We start from the raw sequence: 23,070 nt of genomic DNA on the forward strand, positions 1-23,070 counted from the left end.
ACAAAAATCCAGCGTGCCAAGGGTGATGCTCCAACCTTGTGCTGCAAACTTGGCTGCTGATGGGCTGCACGTGGGAATTCTTCCCAGCAAAATCCATGGATTCACAGGCAACACCAATGCACTGGTGCAGGTTGCTCAGAAAAGCTGCTCCATCCCTGGAATGTTCCAGGCCAGGTTGGAAAGGACTTGGAGAAAGCTGGGCTAGTGGAAGGTGTCCCTGCCTGCGGCAGGAGGTTGAACAAGAAGAGCTTTAATGTCCCTCCCAAGCCAAACCATTCCAGGATTCCATGATTTATGATGGAAAATCATTGAAAATCAGCCTAATTTTCTATCCAGGAGGATGAAATCTCTCATCCTGAATCCTCTGCCATCCAGGGGATAGTCCCAAACGGGATGTGGTTTGTTATTCCCTTATTTATTTTCCCCCCACGTGCTGCTCCTCCGCATCCCTCGCTCCCTGGGGTTTCCTGGCTTGGAGTGGGTGCGCTGGAATTCCGGGCTGGACAAACATCCTATTTCCTGGCCCAGCCAGGGAAGGCTTTTGAAGGCAAGGAGGGGCTGGAGAGGAGGGGGGCTGTGGGATCTTTGGACATTGTCAGGACACAGCTCCACATTCCCGCCCGGATCCAAGCACGGCCCAGGTGGTGCCGACACTTCCCAGCCAGGAAGGAAAAGAGCCCCTTCCCCAAAGGAATGAGACAAAGAGGGAGAGGAAAGGCTGGAAACAGCGACCAGTCGTGATCCCACACTGGCCCCACTGCCTGGTGCTTCCTCCAAGGGGACCTTTGGATGTGGAGCCCAAACCTCCTCCTGCTGGGAGAGGTGGCCATGACCCACCGTGGTGACAATGACACAGCCAAGGGCACATAAAAACCTTGAACACCCCCAAAACCTCAAGAGAAACCTTGTATTTCCTGCCTTCCCCTGGGATTTAAACCCTGAGCAGCAGCTGAGCAGCACTTCCAGCTCCTGGGATGTTTTTCCCAGATTTCTTCGCCTTTTTCTCCTCACTTACAAATTGTTTGACCTGAATTTTGTTGGGTCAGAACCTCTTGTTTTCATTGCAAGTTATTTCCCCTCCCTGAACAGCCTTTATACTGTTCTGGAAGAGAGGGATGGATAAAAGAAACCGGTGGGGGGAATTCAGGGATTCTTTGAGCCCCCACCCACCACCAGGAAGAAATTTGGGAAGATTCTGGAAGACAAAAAAAGTCCTGCTAAATTCAATCCTGGGTGCTGCACTTCCATGGAGCCACAAACACCCCTGGAGTCCAGGCTTGGATGAAAATCCCAGCTCCCATCCCTGTTCTGCCTGCCCCATCCAGCACTTCTGGAATCACATCCCGAGCATTTGCACTCCCACAACATCCAATTTTTATGAATCTCACTTTTTGAGTCATTCCCTGCATTCTGCTGACGTTAATGGGGCGTTTTTGTTCCTCCATCCCCTCGCTCCCAGTGACTCAGAGGCATTAAAAAAAAAAAAAAAAAGGGATTATTGATTTCTCAGAGTCCTTTCCATCCATCTCCAGGATCAGCCACCGTTTCCAAGGTTCCTTCAAGCTCGGCATTATTCTTGGACTCGGCTTTTTCCTCTCGTTACAAAACTCCTCCCTCGTTCTGGGTCGAGCAGAACTCGCAGGAAAAATGAGAATGTTACAAAGGCCTTGAAGGGAGGCAGGAAAATCAATCACATCCCCAGCCAGGATGTTCCCCATCGGCACCAACCTCATGGAACGAGGAGCAACCGAGGAATTTTCTGGGGTTTTAAGGCTCATTGCAATGTTTCACTTGTTTAAGTGCTTGAGGGGGAGAATGTGCCCCAAAATCCCGGGTTGGAAGGCGGAAAACTCTTTGGGAACAGGAGCTTGAGCAGCAAACAGACGGACTGGGAAGCCCTGAGCAGGAATATAGGGCAGAACAGAGCATCCTTTCCCTGTTCCCTTCTTTCCCTGCTGCTCCAGCATCCCTGGGGAGGGGCAGAGGGAGCCCGGGGAGGGGAGGGCAGGGCCAGGCAGCGCTGCCATCCCTCTGCAAACAAAGGAACAAAGCAGCTCTTTGAGGTTTCATAATCGGGGAGAGGAGATCTGTGCCCAGGCCAGGGCACATCCATCCTTCCTGGAGCAAAAATCCGGCATGGAAGGAGAAAGGTGGGGCACCAGGGATTGTTCCTGGGCTGTTCCTCACGACCCTGCAGGGGGGAAAAGCCCCCGTGTGCCAGGCAAGGAGCACCCCCAGCCCCTCTGCAGAATTCCTGTAGAATTCCTTCCATATCTGACTCTGTCCCTGCTCCACTGGGAAAGCAGAGGTGGGAGAGGATGGCCAGCAGCGATGGAGGGTGGTTATCCAGGGATTTCCCACATGGAAAAGGGCTGGATGAAGGCGGTGACACCGAGGAGCAGCCACAGCTCAGACCAGGGAAAGGCTCTTTTCCCCATCTCTCCCAGGAGCTGCAAGATTCCATCACACCCCACAGGAGCAAGAAGTGGAGGTGTCAGCAGGGGAGGATGAGGAGCAAAACATCCCTGAGGCTGCAGGGAGGGCAGAGCTGCTCCTGCTGCTGGCAGGGGGAGAATAAAGTCTTCAAGAGGGGGGTCAGGCCTGGTTTTACAGCTGGAGGAGAAATTTCATTAAAAATACACTCAAAACCCTTCTGATCCTGCAGGTTTTTCTCCAGGATGAGGGACTGGAACCCACCCCCAGCCCCACAGGGGCCACAGTGATCTGAGCCCAGCACACACACAGATCCCCCAGGGAGAGCTCTGCCCTCGTCCCTTGGGAACAGCACTTCCATTTGCCTGGAAAAAAACAGAAAAGCAGCCCAGAAGCAAACACTCAGCCCCTCTTTGGAGGCTTTTGGAGCTGTTGGCAGCTCCAGCTTTGCTGACCAGCAGCAGCAGGGCTCGGCTCTTGTCTCAATGTGTTCCGTTTTTAAAAGCATCTTTTCAAGCCTCGGGAGCCTTGGCAACAGCAGGAGAGGGGGGAGAGCCCGTGCAGGGAGCTCTGGGCACAGAGGAATGGGCAGTGCCCCAGCCCAGCAGGCTGTAATCCCCCCAAAATCTGGACAGCCTCTATATATAGCCCCGATTAATCTGCCTCGATCGCCAGAGCTTTCAGAGAAATTAATTTCTGCTTTCACCTGCATTTCGAGGGGTGAAAATCAGCCCCCCTCCCCAGCCCTTTCTCCCCGGCACTGTGTGTCCCCCCACCCCAGCAGCGTGGCAGGGGGGTGGCACCTCCAGCAGCTCTTTAGGGGTAGCCACGATGGCACATCCCAACATCCCGTGGCTCGGGAGAGGTTTTTAATGGGAACCCGGAGCTCCTGCACCGTGACTGTCTGACTCCCTGCTCTGCCCGTGGTTATGGTTGACTAGCAAAAAAAAAAAAAAAAAAAAAAAAAAAAAAAAAAAAAAAAAAAAGAAAGAAAGAAAGGTATTTGCATGAAAAAAATGCGTTGGGAAAAGGAAATCCAACACTCATTATTTTGCCTCGAAAATCTGGGCCTTTCAGGAGGCACTCCAGGAGACAGAGCCTTTCCAAAATCACATTATTCCCTTTTTTTTTCTTGCCTCCCTCCTGGCACGGACCGAGGTTCTGACAAACATTCCCCATCTGGGGCTTTGCAGAGAAACTCAAGGCACGGTTTTGTACGAAGAAAACCAAAAAGGACCGAAAGCCACCCCCTTCCTGCCCCTGTGCCCCCCGTGCCCCCCGCGCACGGGGCTGTTTTCCCTCTCTCCGGAGCCCCTGCGCATCCCTGGCAGCCGCTGGGCAGAAGTTATTTTCCATCAGAAAGGTCAGGAGTGCTCCAGTTTGACATTTCAAGTATCAATTGGTCATTAAAGGCAACGAAGTGTTTAACAACGGGGCGAAAACAAGCGCTGTTTTTCCGGAGATGGATTCGCTGGGAGGGAGCAGGGGGTGCCCAAGCCCTGTGCCCTTGCCCGGGGACACCCTCAGCTCCCTCATGCAGAGAGCAGGGGAGAAAACGTTAAAATAGCTCATCAGGGCTTATTTTAGAGGAAAAACTCACCCTCAGACTGTGCCCCAACCCTGAACACGCTCCACATTCCAGGGCAGGGCCACCATGCCAAGGTCCCTGCGAGGTGGGCACAGCCCTGCCCCGATCCCCTGCCCCCAGGGGGCATCAGCTCGGGGGCTTTAGGAGCCTCACGGATTAAACCCCTTCCCAAAGGACGTGGTAAATATTGGCCATGGATTTTTTTTGGGCGAGCCCGGGTCCCACAAGAGCCAGAGGCTGAGCCTGGGCTGGGACGAGCAGGGCTGTGCCCGGAGCCTAAACCCGCGCTGGCAAAGAGCAAAAGGCTGTCCCCGCAATCAGGGAGCCCCTGCAAAGCCACATCCCAGCCACAAAGCCAAGATTTATTTTTTTTTTTCCCCTCTGAGGGGGGAAAAGCAGGAGCTGGAGCTGGCAGAGCCTGAGGCAGGACAGAGCGGCATCACCTCCAAACGGCATCACCCAAAAACGGCATCACCCAAAAACGGCATCACCCCTAAACAGCGCCACCCAAAACAGCATCACCCCAAACTGCATCACCCCAAAACAGCCTCAGCCCGGACACGTCCTGCCCAGGCTGCCCTGGACACACGGGCTGTGCTGGGCGATGCCCGGGTAGCAAAGCAGGGATGTGGGATTCCTGCCGCTGGAATCCAGCCCCTAAAGCCAAGCTCGGAACGGACCAGCTATATTTTGATAAGAGAGAGCCAGCGCTGCCAAAAATTAGTCATCAAATGCTTATTGTTCCATGCACGTTAGATTAGAGCCAAACAAACGCCGATTTTAATCTCCCCGGCCCCTCTAATGCTCTGATGCTTCTCAATTCAACCTTGAAAACGCCTTTTGTTCCCATTAATGGCTTTCACGCTAACGAGGCGCTCCCGAAGATCGAACCTTTGGGCCCATCAGGTCCTTCATTCCCATGCCAAGAGAGCGGCACACGCGGGGCTCCCCTAAACCGGGTTTAAAGCCCGACCCAGCCTTGCCGCGGGGCCGGGGCTTCATCCTACGGACCGAGCCTGAGCGGTGGGAATTAAAAGTGGTTTCTCTCGGTGCCAAGGGACTCTGAGAGCAGGGCTGGCCCCTGCTCTCAGAGTCCCTTGGCACCGAGAGGAACCACTCTGGCTCGCCCTGCTGTCTGTCCCAGCCTTATTAAGACACTCACCAGGCTGCCGTGTTTGCTCCCCAGCACGTTTGACTTGTGCAGGTCCCTCATTTGACTCGACAAGAGCTCTGTGCAGAGAGGGGGGAAAGCAAAAACATTCAATTCACCGCCCCCCCCCCGCCCCCGGCAGGCCGAGAGAAAACACACAAACACCCTCCTGAGGTGGGGGGGGGAAAGAAAGGAGCCGAATCCCACCGGGATTTTCCCGGGGGAATTCATCCTGCGGGAGCCGAGCAGGAGGCTGAGTCCCCACCCCGAGAACAAAGTAATCCACACAAATAACGCCTTTAAATTACCAGGGTGGGATATTGGGAAGGAATTTTGGGCTGGGAGGGCCTGGCACAGGTTGTCCACCAGAGAAGATGTGGCTGCTCCTGCATCCCTGGAAGTGTCCAAGGCCAGGTTGGATGACCTTGGAGCCACCTGGGACAAGTGGAAGGTGTGTCCTTGCCCGTGGCAGGGGGTTGGAACTGGATAATATTTAAGGTCCCTTCCACCCAAACCACTCTGGAATTCCAGGAGGTCGTTTCTGCTCCCGAGAGCATCGATGATGGAAGTATTTACCTCCAAGGCCCATTACCTGACTCTCACACAATTAACTGCTCGTTAACCTGCCCGGCACCCCCCGGAAGCAGCCCGGGGTGTAAAACAACATCTCTCCTTCTGGGAGCAGCCCGGGGTGTAAAACAGCCTCCCTCCCTCTCTCAGGTTTGCCGTGAGTCAGCTCCTCTGGGCGCTGCCATGGAGAAAACTCCTCAGCTGGAGCGTTTGCAGAGGTTTCTATTCTGGAATTTGTGCTTCTCCGCAAGAAGCCTCGGCTTGACCTTTGAGGAACGGTGGTTTGTGTGAAATCCGGCACGGGCTGATGGACAGGGACTGTTCAGGTGTTCCCGGGAGCAGGCAGGGACGGCAGGCAGAGTCCACACCCCCACGCCGGGCTGGCAACGTGCTGCTGCACCTCAGGGACGGGGATCAGAGCCCCAAAACCGTGTCCTGGTGGCCTGAGAAGGTCCCAGGGACTGGGGGAACAAGGATTTTCGTAGTTGCACAAGGTCAGTTCAGGGTTAGACACTGACCACTAAAGATATGATTATTTATGAGCCAAAACTTGCCCATCCCACTGCGGATGACTTGGACAATGAGGGATAATGCTCCCCATTAGGGCTCCCTGCAGCCATTGTGGTTTGGATGGCTCTGAGTTATGGCTCGGAGATAACATCAGTGGTGTTGGGACCTCCTCCAGCTCCCAGAGCTCCTTCAGCTCCCAAAGCTCCTCCAGCTCCCAAAGCTCCTCCAGCTCCCAGACCTGCTCCAGCTCCCAGACCTCCTCCAGTTCCCAGAGCTCCTCCAGCTCCCAGAGCTCCTCCAGCTCCCAGACCTCCTCCAGCTCCCAGAGCTCCTCCAGCTCCCACCACCACCAGAGCACAGAGGCTCCGAGGATGGGGATGGAGCCAGATCTGCTTCTCCCCGGAACAAAGAGTCTCCTTGGGAAGAAGCTTCTTTTCCTGGTCCTGGCCCAGGTTTGACCTCCAGACCCTCAGAACTGCCTAGCAATTGCATCGTTTTGGCTTTATTGGCCCTGGGGCACCGTGCCTGTGACTGTCCCTGCCGGATGATCCTCTGGCAGGATAAGGTGCCAGCAGCCCCCTGTTCCCTTGGGGAGGGGAGAGGTGGCTCAGCCATGCAGGGAGAGGGTTTTCCTGCTCCCATCTCACCCCACTCCAGCTCCCTTTTCCCACGGACGTGGTGCTGGAGCGCCTGTCCCGGGGCTCTGCGTGTTCCCACCCTGATGTCACACCACAGACCCCATTCCCACCATCCCCACATGTCCCCACAGCCCTCAGAGCAGGGAAGGGCCACTCTGGAGACCCAAATCCCACGGGAAGCAGCAAAACTCCTCGTTTCCTCCTTATGGATGCATCTGGCTGATGGCACAAACAGCTGGAGCAGCAGAGGGAAGCTGAGGGAGCGGCTCCAGCTCTGCACCCACCACAGGAAACACCTTCAGGCTCCAATAAACACCGGAATAAAGGCACTGAGAGGGGCCTCAAGGAAAGAGGCCGTTCCTACAAAAAACACTGTCACATTCCCAGCCCCTCCATCCAGGCACAGCTGGGCTTCCCAGCAGTGATCCCACAGCACAGGGAGCCCCAAGGTGGGATTTTGTGGTGGGATTTTTGGCAGGCACCTTCACTTTGGGAAAGCCACTTGTCCTCAGTGCACAGACAAGGAGAAGATGCAGAGGCAGTTCGGGAAGAGCAGTTGGCTTTCCAAATATTCCGGATTAATCCCATTAGCACGGTCAGAACAAAGGACAAAAGACAGATGAATGTTTCCGATGCTATTTCTGCCAGCTGAGTTTGTTCCAGCCTGGAAGAAAGTGACTGGGATTTCCCTGGAGTTCAACTTTTCAAGGATTTCTTCTTCCTAGAGACTCCTGACAGCCTGGGAAGGGCCTCTCCTCTTCCCAAGCCAGTGGGAAAAAGGCACCAAGCGAGGCCAGATGTCTCCTCCCCATCCCTTCTCGACCACGGGGCTGCTTCCCAGGCACTTCCCATGTCCCACAGACACCATGGACCGCCTGGAATGGCACAAAAACCAGTCCTGGCACTCACAGAGCCCCATTTTGGACCATTTTTCTCTCCAGGAAACCTTCTGGGAGAGGCAAATCAAACCTCTCCTGGGTCTGTGTGCTGAGAAGAAACTCAAATCTCATTCTCATCAATAAACCCTGTAAACAAGCACAGTTTTCCTCCCACTCTCTTTCCCAGCTCCTTCCCAGCCTGGGAAGCCAGAGGAAACATCCTGGTGGAGCACAAAGCGTTTTTGGCCCCTGGAGCTGCCCTGGGTCACTGGCCACAGGATTTCACCCTCCTCCAGCTTCTTGGAATAACGTTTCCTTGAGGGAAAAAAAAAACCCTACATGCTTTTTCTCAACTTGAAGGGGGTTTTAGGGAAGTCTGAGAGGGGGAAAAGTCTCTTTTCCCATCTTGAAACGAACGTGTGACCGAGCCAGAGGCTCATCCATGAGAGTTATTTCATATCCCATCACACGTCGTTGGCTCCAACGGGTTTTTCCAGCCAGGATCCGGCAGTTTGAAGCAGAATAAACGGGACTGTTTGTATTCCAAGAGAACACCTCCAGTGGGACAATGCCATCAATCCAACCCCTCTGGAAGTCACCTGCTCTTTAGTTGGGAAGAGGGGAAAAGCCTCAGGTGGGGTAAGAAAGGGCTGGAGAAAGGGAGGAATAAATTCCTTGGGGAGATGCTGGGTGGGTGAGGGTAAAAAAATTGGGAGAAAAAGCCTGCTGGGAGCACTCCCATTGCTCCTTTTGGGGTAGCCTGAAAAAACCCCCTTCCAAGCCCCAGCTTTGCGTGGGACATGATCCACAGAACCTTATTTATCCTGGCAAAGAGGATAGCAAGCAGGGAATAGTCCTTGAGGGAACAGCTCTCCCTCACTCGCTGTTTTCCACCCAAAACACTCAAAGTGTTCCTGGGAATGAGCACCCTGGGGTGCTCCAGAGAGCATGGGAGGGCATCCCACAGGAGGCTCCTTTCCCATCCCAGCCTGTTGTTCCCGGACAGCTTCACAAACCCACCAGGGGGTTTTGGAAGCTCATCCCAGCTGGGGGGTAAAAGTTTTCCAAGAGAGATGAAGCGAAGAGAAAGAACAAAAAGAAATAAACAGCAGAAGAAGCAAAACAAACATTATCCAGTAAATATTCCAGGCTCCAGGACCCCGTTTCCTGGCCAGAGTGAGGAAGTGCCAGAGCCGGGGTGGGTGGAGGTCACGGGGCGGGCGGGTCGGGATGAGGGAGGCACTGACCCCCCTGTGCCAGCCCACCCCGTGCCCTCCAGGGAGCTGGAGCCAGGACAAGCCCTGCCTTGTGCTCCAGCTCCTGGGATAAGGGAAACATCCACAGAAACCAAATGGAGCCTTGTTATTCCAGCACAAAGAGCTCCAGGAGCCGGCGGAGGAGCGGCCGCAATGTCCCCTCCGGCCCCGGGATGTGCCTCAAATCCGGCCTTTTCCCTGTTTTTCCTTGTGTTTTAGCTCTGGAATTGGGGTTTTTCGCACTTTATATGAGAGCAGCACGGGCAGCTCTCTTTGCCAGAGGTTGGAGTGATCCCAGCCGGAGCTGTGATTCCTTGGGAAGGGCCAGAGCCAGCGTCCCACAGGCTGAGCCCGTGTGGGATGCTCGGCCGTGGTCAACCTCCTGCAGAGGATTCCTGCAGAGGATTCCTGCTTTTTGCTCATTTGTTTAAAGGAGTCAGCATTTCCACAAGGACTGAGTATTCCATGGATCTGATGAACAGAGTTTTTTTGGGGATACAAGGTCAAATTTTGGGAGGAGCAGAGCTGTGGCAGCTGCTGCACCGCTCCCGATAACAAGTGCTCTCCTGGCCGTGCTGCCAGAGGAATCCGGGATTTTTGGGAGGGGGATTTTTGGGAGAGGGGCTGTGGATGGCAGACCCCCAGCCTGGGCACGGCACCCCATCCCTGGGCCATTCCCATCCCTCTCCAGCCCCCTGGGATCCCTCGGGGTGGGGTCTCACCTGCCCTGCTCTGCTCCGCGGGCTGGGCGGGTGCTCCGGACACCCCGGGATGGACGTGGAGCTCAGGGAATCGTGGGTGCTCCTGGAGCCTGGAAGAAAGGGAGACCCTCTGGTTACTGCAGCACCTCTGCCACCTGCCCCAAGCCCCAACAGGGACAAACCCTGATCCTCGGGGTCACCAGCGTGGTGTGCAGCCACCAGTGCCAGGGATAATGATCCCGGTGGGATTAGGATTAGCTCCTGCCCCCCACTGTCATTCCCAGCCTCCAGAGGCTCTGGGAGCTGGCAGCAGGAACAGCACAGCCATGGGATCCCAGGCAGCACAGCCACATTCCTGGTGTTGCTGGCATGGAGGGGGCAGGATTATGGCCCCGTCCCTTTGGAACCCCCAGGCCCCCTGGGCACATGGCACAGAGGCCCTTGTTCTCCAGGAATTTAAAGCAGCCATTGTCCTGTGGGACAGCAGGGATGCTCCAGGGAGAAGGGCTGGGCTGGCCATGGCTGCACAGGGACCCTCATCCAGGAATCACGAATGGATCAGGCTTTGCCAACAGCTTCAGCACCCAACATCCCAGGAATCACAGAATCTCAGAATGGTTTGGGTTGGAAAGGACCTTAAAGCCCATCCATGTCCATGGGCAGGGACACCTTCCACTAGCCCAGGTTGCTCCAAGCCCTGTCCAGCCTGGCCTTGGACACTTCCAGGGATTGGCCATCAGCCCTTTACATCATTCCCATTCCCAAAACAGCAGGAACTCTGTGACAATGATCCACGTTTCTGGCACCTCCCTGTCCCAAACACACCCAGGGGCACGTCTCCATCACAGCCCCACAGCTCCCCTGGCTGCACCACTGGGATTTTGGGCTGGAGCACAGCTACTCCCAACCCTCCCATGCAGGAGGTGGGAGAGGATTTTTCCATAAGGCCCAACAGCTTGTTGGAGGGATTTGCACAGCAGGTGGAAGAAACCACCACTCTGGGAGGGGAAAATCCAGGTCTGAATCCCGTTGGGATGACAGGGGATGAGATTGGCACCCAACCAGGGAGGGCAGTGCCTTGCACACAGACCTGAGCTTCCTGGGCTGTGCTCTCCTTGAGCATGGAACAGGTTGGGAATTCCCTGGTTTTGGTGCAGGGAGGTGGTTGTCATCCTTCCCTGCTCCAGGATTCCATGTTTCCCATCCCACGGGATCCCTGCCACAGCAGGACCCCAGGTTGGGCTCAGATCCGGGGGGTTTATCCCGATTTCTCTGCTCTCTGCAGCTCCAACCACACCTTGGCAGCTCTGGCACAGCCTCTCCCAGGGCAGTTTTGCTCCCAGAGCTTTTCCCAGCGACGCTGGAGCTCCACAGCCTGACCCTGGCTCTGCCAACAGCTCTGCCAGGAACAAAGGAGAGCGGGATTTCTGGGAGCTGAGCTTGGCACCGCTCCCCTCCCGGCCAGGGGACACTGGGATTCCCAGATTTTGGGGGGGACAGAGCAGCTGGCTCCATCCTGCCACGTTTGGGTAATTACCACTGACTCAGAGATAGGAATCCGGGATTGGGAGCCGGGAATGAATTGGACTATTCATCATCAGATAAAATTGCCATGAAAAGGAGCAGGGGGGGCGGGGGTGACCCCTCCTTGCAGGGGATGAATTACAGGCCCTGCTGGCCACAGCCAGGCCCCATTAACACACCCCATTAATGCTGCTTTGAATCCCAATTAAAACTCATTAAAGAGCCCCCGGCCAGACAAGTTGCCTTTGAGGAGGAATATTCCTTGAAAACAGGGAGCTGCCATTTTTAGACTCAAAGCAGCCCCTTATCCTCGTCCCAACCCCCAGCAATCCCCCCAAAGCTGGGGAGCAGCAGCCACCACCCTGCTGGAGACAAGGGGGCTTGTTCTCCATGAACAACCCACCACTGACTGCCTTGTTCCATCCTCATCCAGCTGGGAGGCAACACGACCTCCTGGGCTCTTCCCAGCTGTGGCACCAGCACAGCTCCAGGACTTGCAGCCAGCACAGGGGCTGCAAAGCAGCTCCTCCAGAGCAGCCCCCAGCCCTGCTTACACTCCCCAGCCCACCTCGGGGGCACAGCCACTGCATTTTACACCATCACTTCATTTTACACAATCAGTTGATTTTACACCATCACTTCATTTTACACAATCACTTGATTTTACACATTCACTTCGTTTTACACAATCACTTTCATTTTGCACAATCACTTGTATTTTACACAATCACTTCCATTTTACACAATTAATTCCATTTTGCACAATCACTTCATTTTACACAATCACTTGATCTTACACAATCACTTGCTTTTACACAATCACTTCATTTTACACAATCACTTGCTTTTACACAATCACTTCATTTTACACACTCGCTTCCATTTTGCACCATCACTTCTGTTTTACACCATTATTTCTCTATGATCAATCTCTGCCTGGGCAGCCCAAACGAGTGGGGCTTTTCCAACTGCCACGTCACTGAGTCCCAACTAAAAATATATGGATTTCAAGGCCTAACGAGGCAGAAAACTTCTCCCTCTCCCACTGGGAAGAGCACCTGCCCATTGTCACATAAGGCCACTGTCCCAGGTTGCTCCAAGCCCCGTCCAACCTGGCCTTGGACACTTCCAGGGATCCAGGGGCAGCCACAGCTTCTCTGGGCAACCTGTGCCAGGGCCTGCCCACCCTCACAACCAGGAATTCCTTCCCAATATCCCATCTAGCCCTGCTCCCTGGCAGTGGGAAGCCATTCCCTACATCTGTCCCTCCATCCCTTGTCCCCAGTCCCTCTGCAGCTCTCCTGGAGCCCCTTTAGGCCCTGTAGGTGTTTGTAGGTGTTTGGAGTTGGCTCTCAAATATCAGAGCACACACAGTGCTCCATGAAATTCACTTTTTAGAAGACTGGACCCATTATTTCCCTGGAAATCCGGCCAATCCATGTTGTCCAATCCAATTTCTGCAAAGCCCTTTTCCCTGATAACACAGCCCAGTGCCTTCAATCAATACCCGATCGATTGAACCACTATCAGCTTTTCCATGGATCAGCATTTCCCTCAGACAGTCTGAATCTGCCCTTCCCGTGTTGCCAGAGGACACTGTGACTTCCCACCAGGAATGTGGGACAGGAACCTCCCAGTTGAGGGTAATTTCATTTATTTACTGTGATCACGGCAGGCAATCATTGCAATTCCCTCTCTGGATCCTGGGTTTGGCTTCATGTCCTTGCTGCATTCCCAGGATGAGCCATTCCTTGGGCTCCATGGCCAATGCCAGTGAAAACATGGCAAAGCCAGAGGAGACCTTGGGCTCACCCAGGGACCTCCCAGATGGCATCTCCTTTAAATGGCTTCTTTTGAGAAAATCTCCAGCTATTCAAAAACTCTCTTCCCAAAATTAAACACACACCCCCCCCGGCCCCTATTAATTTGTCTTGTGGTTAATTATATTTAGGGCTTTGGAAGCAACCTCTGGCAATGGGTGGGAGCTGGGAGCACCTGCCTGGCCAAAACACCCCCTGATCCAAGGTTAAATTCCTCCAGCCCTTCCCTGACCACAGGATTCCCACTTGGGCCTCCCCAACCATCCCGTTACCACTTTGCTGCCAGATGAATGCCTTCCCTCCCCCTGCTGCTGTTCTCCATCCCAGGACTCACAGCCCTGTTCCTGCTCAGCCTGGCTCCCTGCTCCTCCTGCTCCCTGGAGCACAACAGAGTTTTCTGGGATGAGGAATTCCCCAGTGACCCCCAGCCATGGAGGAACTCCTGGAACCAGGCTGGGTTTCTGTTTCCAAGGCACAGAGACCAAACCTGAACCAGGACTCTTGCAGGACCAGAGATGAAGTTGTCCCTGATTCCAACAGCACCTTCCCAGCTGAAGGCCTTGCTGGACAAAGCCCTGCCAGGCAGAACTGGAGTGGCCATGCCATGGCAACCCGTGCCATGCCAGGGGGGCAGAATTTGGGCAGCTCCCCGAGCGTGGGCTCTCCCTGCGTTTCAGCTGCTCCACCTCCAGCCTATTTATAACCTCCCGAAACTCTCCCGGGCTCCAAACTCCCCCAAAAACTGGGACCTGGGATGTGCTGCGGCTGCTTGTGCTCCTTCCCGTGGGAGGGAAGGGGGTGGCTTGGGACAGGGATGGAACCAGCTCGTTCCACAGGCTGACAGCAGATATTCCAGCCCCCTCCTTGCCTTTCCAAGTCCCCCCACATCCCGGGAAAAGCTCGTTTTGCCCCCGATGCCTCGGGAAAGCTCTGCCTGGCTTTAGGCCCCTGCACCTGATTGTCAAATGGCTTTTCCTCTAAGGATGACTTAGGAATATATTCACAAAGTTTGGAAAAGCCTGCCCAGGGCTCCTGTTTCCAGCACTGCCTGGGAAGCAGCTGCAATGTGGGAGTTGCTGCAGGAACATTCCCAATAGTCCCTGACAGCACTGGGAGCTCTGGGCTTTACTGGTTTTAGTCAGACTGGGCAGGATGGAGACTCCTGGGAACACCCAGGCAATTCCCAGGGCCCAAACCCCACCATTCCCCCCAGTTTTGGATCACCAGACCTTCCCTGAATCCCCACCTTGCACTGACTCCTGACAGCCCAAAACCCCCAGGAAAAGCATCTCCTCTCCCTCACGTGCTTGTGCCACTTTGTTTTTCCCTCTCCACGCCAGCCTGGGCCACAGGGAAGGACCAGTGAGTGAAGGACATGTTCCCCACCTCTGTAAAACTGGGGTTTGTGCCCCAGTTTGGCTGGAAAGATCCTGGCACTGATCCTGGCAAGTCAAGAATCTACTCCAGGGTTTTCTTTTTCAACCCACATTGCAGGAGGTAAAATCCATAGGGTGTATTAGAGCTTTACATTGATTTAATGAAAGCAAATCAGGTGCAGATGACACAGAACTTCCTATTTTTGCACCTCCATTCCTCGAAAATTCCCAGCAGGGCCCTTCCCCATCCTCCTGCTTGGGCTTCCCTGACAGCCCTGCAGCCTTTTCCCATCGTAGCCCTGAATAAATCTCTTCACACCCAGAACAAACCTGTTAATGAGCTCTACAAATTCACCAGCCTGGCTTCAAACTGTGACCCTACACCGGGGACTTTGTGGTTCTTTCATCCCAGTTGTAGTTGGTTTTTAACCCAGTTTGAGCTCTGCCCGTCAACCCCTCTCTCAGCACCCAGAATTGCTGGAAACACACTTTTCCTGGAGCAGGGATGTTGGGATGGCACAGCACAGGACAAGGCACATGGGAATACCCAACCACAAAGGGCACCTCTGGTGAGAGCCCAGAAAGAGCTGAGGGGGCAAAACACGAGTTATTTGCCAAGGAAAAAGATGGGAAAGAGGGATTTCTCCCCATTTTCACTGGGGAGCCACCAGTGTGGCTCTGGAGCTGCCCCAGGGTGTTTGGACATTCCCAACATCCCCTGCTGTGTGTCCCCTCCTGCCAGGAGAGCAGCGATTTTGGGGGGCAAGGCAGCAGGCAGAGCACAGCTCCCACTGCCCCCCTGGAACATGGAACACTTCAGGGCTTGGAGAAGGACCAGGGCAGCTTCAGCTCTGTTTGCTCCCACTCTGGGAGCACCAAACGAGTTAATCCAGTGCCCTGCCCGATGCCCCCCAGTGCCAGTCCCTGCCGTGGCCCCACAAGCCCTGTCACCACCCAGAGCAGCACTGGGGCTCCCAGCACCCACAGGGAGCACCAGTCCCACTCCCAAGATGGGGATCAGAGCCCACTGAGACCCTTCCAGCCACAGCCAGGACCCCCCCTTTGCCTGGGGGGCTGCCCGAGGCCGGGGGGCTGCAGTGTCCCCCTGAGTGTCTGAGCCCCCAGATCATCGTTGTCAGGGACACAGAGCAGGGATGTGGGTGTGGGAACTGCAGGTCCAGCTCTGATCCCACAGTCCCACGGCTCCCACAGGATGGAGGGGTCTCCCCTTTCCTCCGGACTCTGCCGTGCCACCCCCAATCCAGCAGGATTTTGGGTGCTCTGGGCCGCCCCCATCCAGCGTCCTCCTGGCACAGCCCGGACCTGCTGCTGGATGGGGAGTGGGAGGGGATGAACTCAGGGATGGGGGAGTGGGAGGGGATGAACTCGGCTCCCCTGGGGATGGGGACGAACGGGCACCGATCCTCAGCGGGCACAGCCTTCCCTGCGCCGCCGGAACCCGGGAGAGCAGCGGGGCTGAGCCCGCAGGGCGGGTTTGGGGGGCTCCACACCCCCCACCCCCTCTGCTCTGCTCGGGGTGAGCCCGCTCAGCCGCCACCGACCCTCTTCCACCTCGAACCCCCCCGTCTCGCTCCTTAATCCCCCCCAGCCCCATTCCCGAGGTTTCCCCCCCCTCCCAGCCAAGCCGGCAGCCACCTGTAGAGGTCTGGGCAGCATCTGCCGAGCGGAAAGCGGCTTAGAGCGGGGTCCCCCGGGGGATGCTCGGCCCGGGGGGACGGTGCTCGACCTCCGGGGGGATGCTCGAGCCTCGGGGGATGCCCGGGACAGGGGGGGATGCTCGGTTTGGGGGGATGTCCGGCTCGCGGGGGATGCTCGTCCCGGGGGTTGCTCAGTCGGGGGGGAATGCTCAGTTTGGGGGGGATGCTCAGCCCGGGGGGAATGCTCAGTTTGGGGGGGATGCTCGGTCTGGGGGGGATGCTCAGCCCCCGGGGGGGTGCTCGGCCCGGCCGCCCTCTCCAAGGGTTAAAACTGCAGCAGAGCTGCGGGGCTGGAGCGGCCGCTGGAGCGGGAGGGGCGAGGGGACAATAAAATCCATTAAAGCAGAGAAATAAAAAGCAGGACGCTCGGGCCGGGGAGGGGGGGAAGGGGAAGGGGTCGGGCGGGCCCCGCTCGCTCCGCAGCCCCCGGTCGGCACCTTGCGGGGCGCGGGGGGGGTGGGCAGGTCCCGGTCCTTACCTTGGTGACAGTCATGCGGGTGGCGCGGAGGGGCGAGCGCTCCGCGGGCGCGGGGGAAGGGGGGGGCGCGGGATGCGCGGAGCGGGGAAAAATAACAACCAGGGGAGGAGAGGGATGAGGAGGAGGATGAGGAGGAGGGCGAGCAGGAGGAGGAGGAGGCCGGGCCGGGCTGTTCCCCGCACGGAGCGCGGAGCGCAGCGCAGTCCGCGCCCGGCCGGTGTCGGCGCGGCGGGGCGGTGATGTCACCGGAGCCGCCTCCCGCGGGGGGGGGACGGCCCACGAAGGGGGGGTCCGAGGGGGGGGGAACGGCCGCTTTAACCCTTTGCCGGCCCCCAATCCCCCGGCCCGGACCGGGGATGCGCGCAGGGCAGAGCGGCCCGGGCGCCGCGCATCCCGGAGCGCGGCGGCCACCGGGAGAGCGGGCGGAGCGCACCGGGAGGGGAGAGCGCTCCCGGCTCCCGAGCCAGGGGAGAAATGCGGGGTTCTGGGCGCCGGGCTGCGGCACAGCTCTGCAGGGGCATCGGGACACGGCACGAGGGCTTTTTGGGAGCCGGGGATGCGCCGCAGGGCCCGCGCCTCGCTGGCCGCTCCCCCCCGGCCGGGCGTGCCGGTGGGGCAGGAAATCATGGAATGGCTCGGGTGGGAAGGGACATTAAAGCTCATCTCGTTCCCGCTCCCTGCCGTGGGGACAGGGACACCTTCTGCTATCCCAGGTAGCTCCAACCTGGCCTGGGACACTTCCAGGGATGGGGAATATATGTTCCATATATATTTATATATATTCCACATATGTTTATCTATGCCATGTATATTTACTATGCCATGTATATTTATCTATGCCATGTTTATTTGTATATTCCACGTATATTTATCTATTCCATGTATATTTATCTATTCCATGTATATTTGTATATTCCATGTATATTTGTATATTCCATGTATATTTGTATGTTCCATGTATATTTTTATGTTCCATGTATGTTTGTATATTCCACGTGTATTCCAGGGTCCTGCAGCATCCAGAACCATCCACCCACGTGCTCGTTTCCCTTCACGTATAAAATCATTTCTTTTTCCCCTCCTGTTATAGATGGTGACAAGTGACAACCCCAGAGCCTCGTGCTGTGTCCCAGAGCTGTGTCTGCTGTGTCCCAGAGCTGTCAGCTCCATTTTCCAGGCCAGTGCAGGGTGGCCCAGACTGGAGGTGGCACTCAGGGTTACTCAGGGCTCTGATGTCCCCTCGTGTGCTCAGGTACCTCCACAGACCAGGCCGGAACAGCTGCCACAAAGTCACTGCAGAGAGAAAAAAAAATCTGTATATTTTTATCTCACTTCCTCTTCCACCTCTGAGAAAAATCAACCTCCTGATGGCCCCGACTCAAAATAAATTCAGGAACGTAATTTAATAAATTGAGGAGTGCAGAGTACCGGGAGGCACCGAAGCATCCCTGGCCTGTATCACTTTGCACATCCTTGCACCAGCTACAGACCAGGAATTTTCTCACATATGTAAAGATCCTCATCATGGGAGATGAGAGAATAAATACTTAGAATAAAAAATAGCACTTTAGCTCCTTGTCTCCTGGTTACCTGGCAATGAAAGCAGCAGGATACAGCCCAGGCCCAGAATTATCCAGCCATTAGATTGGATGTTGCACCAACTGATTTTATTGTTGCTGAATTAAAAAGGCTCGAGGTCAATACCAAATGCATTTCCAATTCCCCTTAAAGAAAAGCCCTGCCAATAAGCAAAGGATTTCCTTTTTTATAAGGAGATTATTCAGCCAAGAATCTGATGATGAAAGATTAGTTTTATTCCAGTGCTGAGCCTCCCTGTAAAACCACAGTGGGTCTGACAACGAGTGAACGCCGAGAGCTGTAAAAAAACCTTTGCTCCCTGATATTCTCCTAAAAATCAACTCTTTTTAAAGCTAAACCCTGTGAGCTGGGCTGGAGACTGACTGTGAGAAAGGTTAATGCAATTAATGGAGGGCTAATGACATCAGCCAGCCAGAGAAGCCACCTCTAAATCCCGAACCACCCAGCAATGACCTTTTCCCAACAAAACCCCATTTCCCGGGAGCTGGTGGCGGGAGCAGAAGGACCAGTGTGGGCAGAGATGATGCTTAAAATGAAACAGAGCTCGGGAGGTGACTGAGACAGGGGACACTGAGGCCCAGCTGAGCCAGAGGAGCAGAATCCAGGTTGTTCCAAAGCCTTGGAGGAGCCGCCGTGTCCCGGCTGCCGTCGCTCGTGGGGTGGAAGCAGCAGTGCCTGGATCCCACTGAGCCTCCTGCACTGTCTGGAGCTGCTGGAATTAATTAGCACCAATTAACTGGTGGAAACAACTCGCTTGGAGCTGTGAACTGGGACAGCTGGAGGAGGTAGGGCGGGAAGGGAAAGGCTGGGAGGCTCCCGGGGCCTGATCCTGAGGATGGAGGGGTCCGGATTTTCCGTGTTGTGGTAAATCCCAGCACCCCCCAAACCCCAAATGCTGCTGAGGGGAGATCAGAAATGTTGGGAAAGGGGCTGGGATCCCCTCTGGGGAGCAGGGAAAGCGGTGGGAGCCAGTGCAGCCCCTCAGCTGAGCCCTTGCCAGGCAGAGGTGGGATCCTAGGGGAATCTGGTGGGATTTTGGAATGGTGGGGAAGCTGCAGCAGTGGCCCTGCCAAACATGGGGCAATTCCCTGCCCTGAGGGAATTCCTGTGCCATGGCCAGGATAACAGCTCACCTTGTTCCCCCAGTACAGCACAGCAACTCCAAATCACCCAGTTTGGGGCAGACTGGAGAGCAGTTGATTATAATTCGGATCCAAATTAAGGCAGTGACAGATCTCAGGGGTTTGGTGACTGGGGTTTGGCTCTGAAGGTCTGTTGGGACCCCAGACTGAACTTGCCCTCCAGGGGCGCTTGGATGGGGCTTAACTGGGGTTGTGCTCCTGTGATCCTCCTGCAGCTCCCAGGAAAGGGAGATGCTCCTGGAAAAGGGAGATGTTCAGCACCTGCAAAGGGTGAAAGGAGTAAAAATCTGCTGGCACAGTGCAGGATCCATGTCTTGTGTCCTGGCCTCTTCCAGCTGGAGCTGCCTCTCCATCAGCACCAGAGATCCCTGCAAACCCACCAGCACCAGAGATCCTGCACCCCCATCAACACCAGATATTCCTGCTTCTCCATCAGCACCAGAAATCCCTGCTTCTCCATCAACACCAGATATTCCTGCTTCTCCATCAACACCAGATATTCCTGCACCTCTGTCAGCTCCATCAGCAGCATTCCTGCAGCCTGCATCCGTGGAGAGGATGGAGTGGTCCCCAAGCTCTCTGGAATATGTCTCCCAAGGCCCAGGAGGATGCCTATGGGATGGCTGCCGGGAATACTCCAGAGGGACTGGGTCCGTGCGGCCCCATTCCCTGCACGGAGCTGTGGAGCAGGGCCCTGGCTGGAGGGAGCCAGGATTTCCCACTGGAAGAAGTGTCCCGGGTGACGGTGAGAGCGGATCCCGGTGGGATTCCGCCTCGTGGAGCGGAGCATCCATGGTGGGCGTGGGGCTCGGCGGGCGCCAGGAGCGCGCTGGGGGTGGCTTGGGCTCCCTCTCCTGGCTCTGCCGGGATAAAACTGCGCGTAAATCCTTGGGAATGGGAAGCTCGCAAACCCGCGAGCTCCCGCCGGCTGCAGGGAATGGCGCGGGGAGAGGAGGCAGGACAGTGGGGACCCGGGGGACACACGTGGCAGCGTGGATCCCTTGGGATGAGCCCAACTCCTGCGGAACACGGGCGGGAGGATGCGCGGGAATCTGAGCCGGGTTTAAGAACCAAAACCCTTCCAAACCCGGGCTGGGGGGGGGTCCCCTGTGCCCCCTCACCTCCCACCTCGCAGCACCCAGAGCCCACGCGTGGACAAGGGCTGTGTTTCCCACATCCCTCATCCCACCCCTCTGTTGTCCGTGTCCCATTTCCTGGTGCTGCCGAGCGGGAGGAAGGAGCTGCTGCCTGGGTGGACCCAAGGAATTAAAGCAAGTCATCGGGAATGCTGGATCCTGCCGGGCTGGCAGGGGCTGTGGGAAGAGCAGAGCTCGTGGGCTCCGTGTCCAGGAGATTTGGGACACGGGGAGCTGCAGACACACGGCTCCAGCACAAGGAATGCTCCTGGGAGAGAGATTGCCCAACCCATCCCGAATCCAAGCTGGAGAGACTTCATATGGCCCAACCCATCCCAAATCTGAGCTGCAGAGGCTTCATCACCCCCTTACTCACCGCTTGGCTCCCTGAGCTCCGAGGCTGAGCTGGTTACACCAGTTTAACCCTTCACTTGATGCAACTCTTGGGAAGACACATTTTACTGCCCCTGGCTGGGCTCCTGAAGAACAATATTGTGGAGAGCAACAACGAGGCCCTGCTGAGGCCCAGAGAACCCTGGGCTGGGATGGCTCATCAGCAGTGCTGGCCAAGGCACTTGCTCCAAGGCCATGATGGTTTGCTCTGGGGATGCAGCTCAGGCCCCAAATCTCCTGCTGCAGGGGCCTGTCTGGACAGCTGGGAGGTGGGAATGCTCCGTGCCTGGGGCTGGCTGGGCTGTGTCAGCACCACAGGGCTGCAGGGACCAGCCATGGCCACAGTGCCACCAGCTGAGGTGGTCCCAGTGCTCCAGGGGGGATGGTCCCACTGTTGCCTTCAGGTGTGGTGACCCCAGTGATGCCATTGGATGTGGTTATCCCAATGTTTCCTTCAGATGTGGTTATCCATTGGACATGGTGGTCCCAGTGCTGCCACTGGATTTGGTGGTCCCAGTGCTGCCAGTGTGGACAGGGTGGCCCCAGTGCTGCCATGCCAGGTGGTGCTCCTGAGGCTGCCCCCAGAGGCAGGAGGAACAGCTCCTCGTGTCCTCCAGGCCCTGCTCTCCCTCAGTGCCACCCTTCCCTCTGAAATTAAGGATCTGTGCTCCTCCCTCGGCAGAACTTGATTCCCAGGGACAGATCCCCTGAGCTGCTCCCTGGGCCCATCCAGGCTGGTCCCCCCTCGGACACTCCTGTCCCTGCCCTGCTGCACTGGGGTGGCCAGAGCCGAGCATGGAGTTTGCTCTGGCCAAAATTCCAGAGCCATAAATCCAGTGTGGATCCTCCTCCCGGCCTGGGCACGGCAGAGAGTCCTGGATTATCCCAGAGTAACTCCAGCTGCGAATTATACAGAGGTTCATGTTTGGATTTCATGGCAGATAATTTATAGGGAAGTCCAGGGACAGATTTTCATCCTCTTTGATGAAGGTTCATCTGGAACAACAATACGTGGTAGGACCTGGCTCTGGACCTCGCTGACAACCCAAACCCTGCGACTGGAGAGCAAGATGTTTCCACTTCAAAACAGTGTCAGCAAGAAACGTCTCCCTCTCCCTCTCCCTGCCTCTCCTGCTCGTCCCTCTGCCATCATCTGGTTCCCATTAGCCCTGGCCCAGGTCCCGTTCTGCTCAGGGAAACAGGAGGGGACTTGGAGCCACTTCTACTCACTCCAAGTATGAATTGAATGCGGTGCACAAACGAAAATGCAACGAGATCCAACGTGTGAAGGGAACCGGAGCCACGGCAGCTCCTGCCGGTGGAAAATCACTTCCAAGGGCACGGGAGACGGAGGGTGGGAGCTGAGATTCTCACCTCCTAGCAGTGCCCGAGCCCCAGGTGACCAGCAGGACTGGCAGCAGTGACCCCTGCTGAGGGGGGAGTGTGGGTTTGGGGGACAAGCCCAGCTTGGTTAGGCTGGCTCAGTGCCACCCTGGGGCTCCTCCACACTCACTGGGACCCAAATTTCTCTCCTGGCATCCATCATCTCCTCCCTCCAGCAGGAAGCTGCTGTTTTCTCCAGCAAGGAGCAGGGAGAGCCTTCCTCCCTCACCTCCCCACAGAGGGTGCCAGCAGCTCCACGAGCCAGCCGGGAGCAGAGCCCTCCTCCCACGAGTGGGAAAAGCTATTCCCAAGAAAAACCAAGCAAGAGGGAGCCTCTCAACACCAGCCACTCCAATCCAGCCCCTTCTTGTGGCTTGTTGTTTACACAGCTCCTGTTTGGAGCCAGCCCTTGCTGGAGCTGCTAATTTGATAGGATGGGATGGATGGGAATTGCTTGGGAAAGGAGGAGGGAGAGGGAACAGCCACCACGTCACAGGCTGGAGCAAGGCAAGAGAGTCTGTGTGAAGAGATGGTTAGATTTTGGAGCTGGTGTGTTTTGGGGAGATAAAGAGATAAATATTGTGGTTTTAAGTGTTGCAGGCCAGGTTGGGCGAGGCTTGGGGCAACCTGGGCTAGTGGGAGGTGCCCCTGCCCATGGAGAGGGGGTGGGATAAGAGGAGCTTTAAGATCCCTTCCAGCCCAAAGTGTTCCTTGATTTCTACGATCTGTGTATAAACACAAATATTTGTATTGTGTCTATTCCAGCTTCCTCATTTT

At 56.1% G+C, this 23,070-nt stretch overlaps 1 protein-coding gene across 2 annotated transcripts in view; it reads right to left on the reverse strand.

Moving 5' to 3' along the window:
* The window catches only part of CORO2B (coronin 2B), a 40,433-nt gene extending 23,575 nt beyond the window's left edge, over positions 1-16,858 (reverse strand). The window contains exons 1-3 of one of the 2 annotated variants that reach the window (XM_027714707.2): positions 16,641-16,858; positions 9,746-9,834; positions 5,184-5,251 (exon numbers count right to left, since the gene is read on the reverse strand). In XM_027714707.2, coding sequence (XP_027570508.1) covers positions 5,184-5,234 — 51 coding nt within the window. In that variant the 5' untranslated portion in view covers positions 5,235-5,251; positions 9,746-9,834; positions 16,641-16,858. The remainder of the gene's footprint in view (positions 1-5,183; positions 5,252-9,745; positions 9,835-16,640) is intronic. The other variant, XM_027714708.2, reaches the window with a different exon arrangement.
* Between the last annotated feature and the right edge of the window lie 6,212 nt (positions 16,859-23,070).

The sequence above is a fragment of the Pipra filicauda genome, unplaced genomic scaffold (assembly GCF_003945595.2).
Source record: "Pipra filicauda isolate LSUMZ 115617 unplaced genomic scaffold, ASM394559v2 scaffold70_size2993248_pilon, whole genome shotgun sequence".
Classification (NCBI taxonomy): domain Eukaryota; kingdom Metazoa; phylum Chordata; class Aves; order Passeriformes; family Pipridae; genus Pipra; species Pipra filicauda.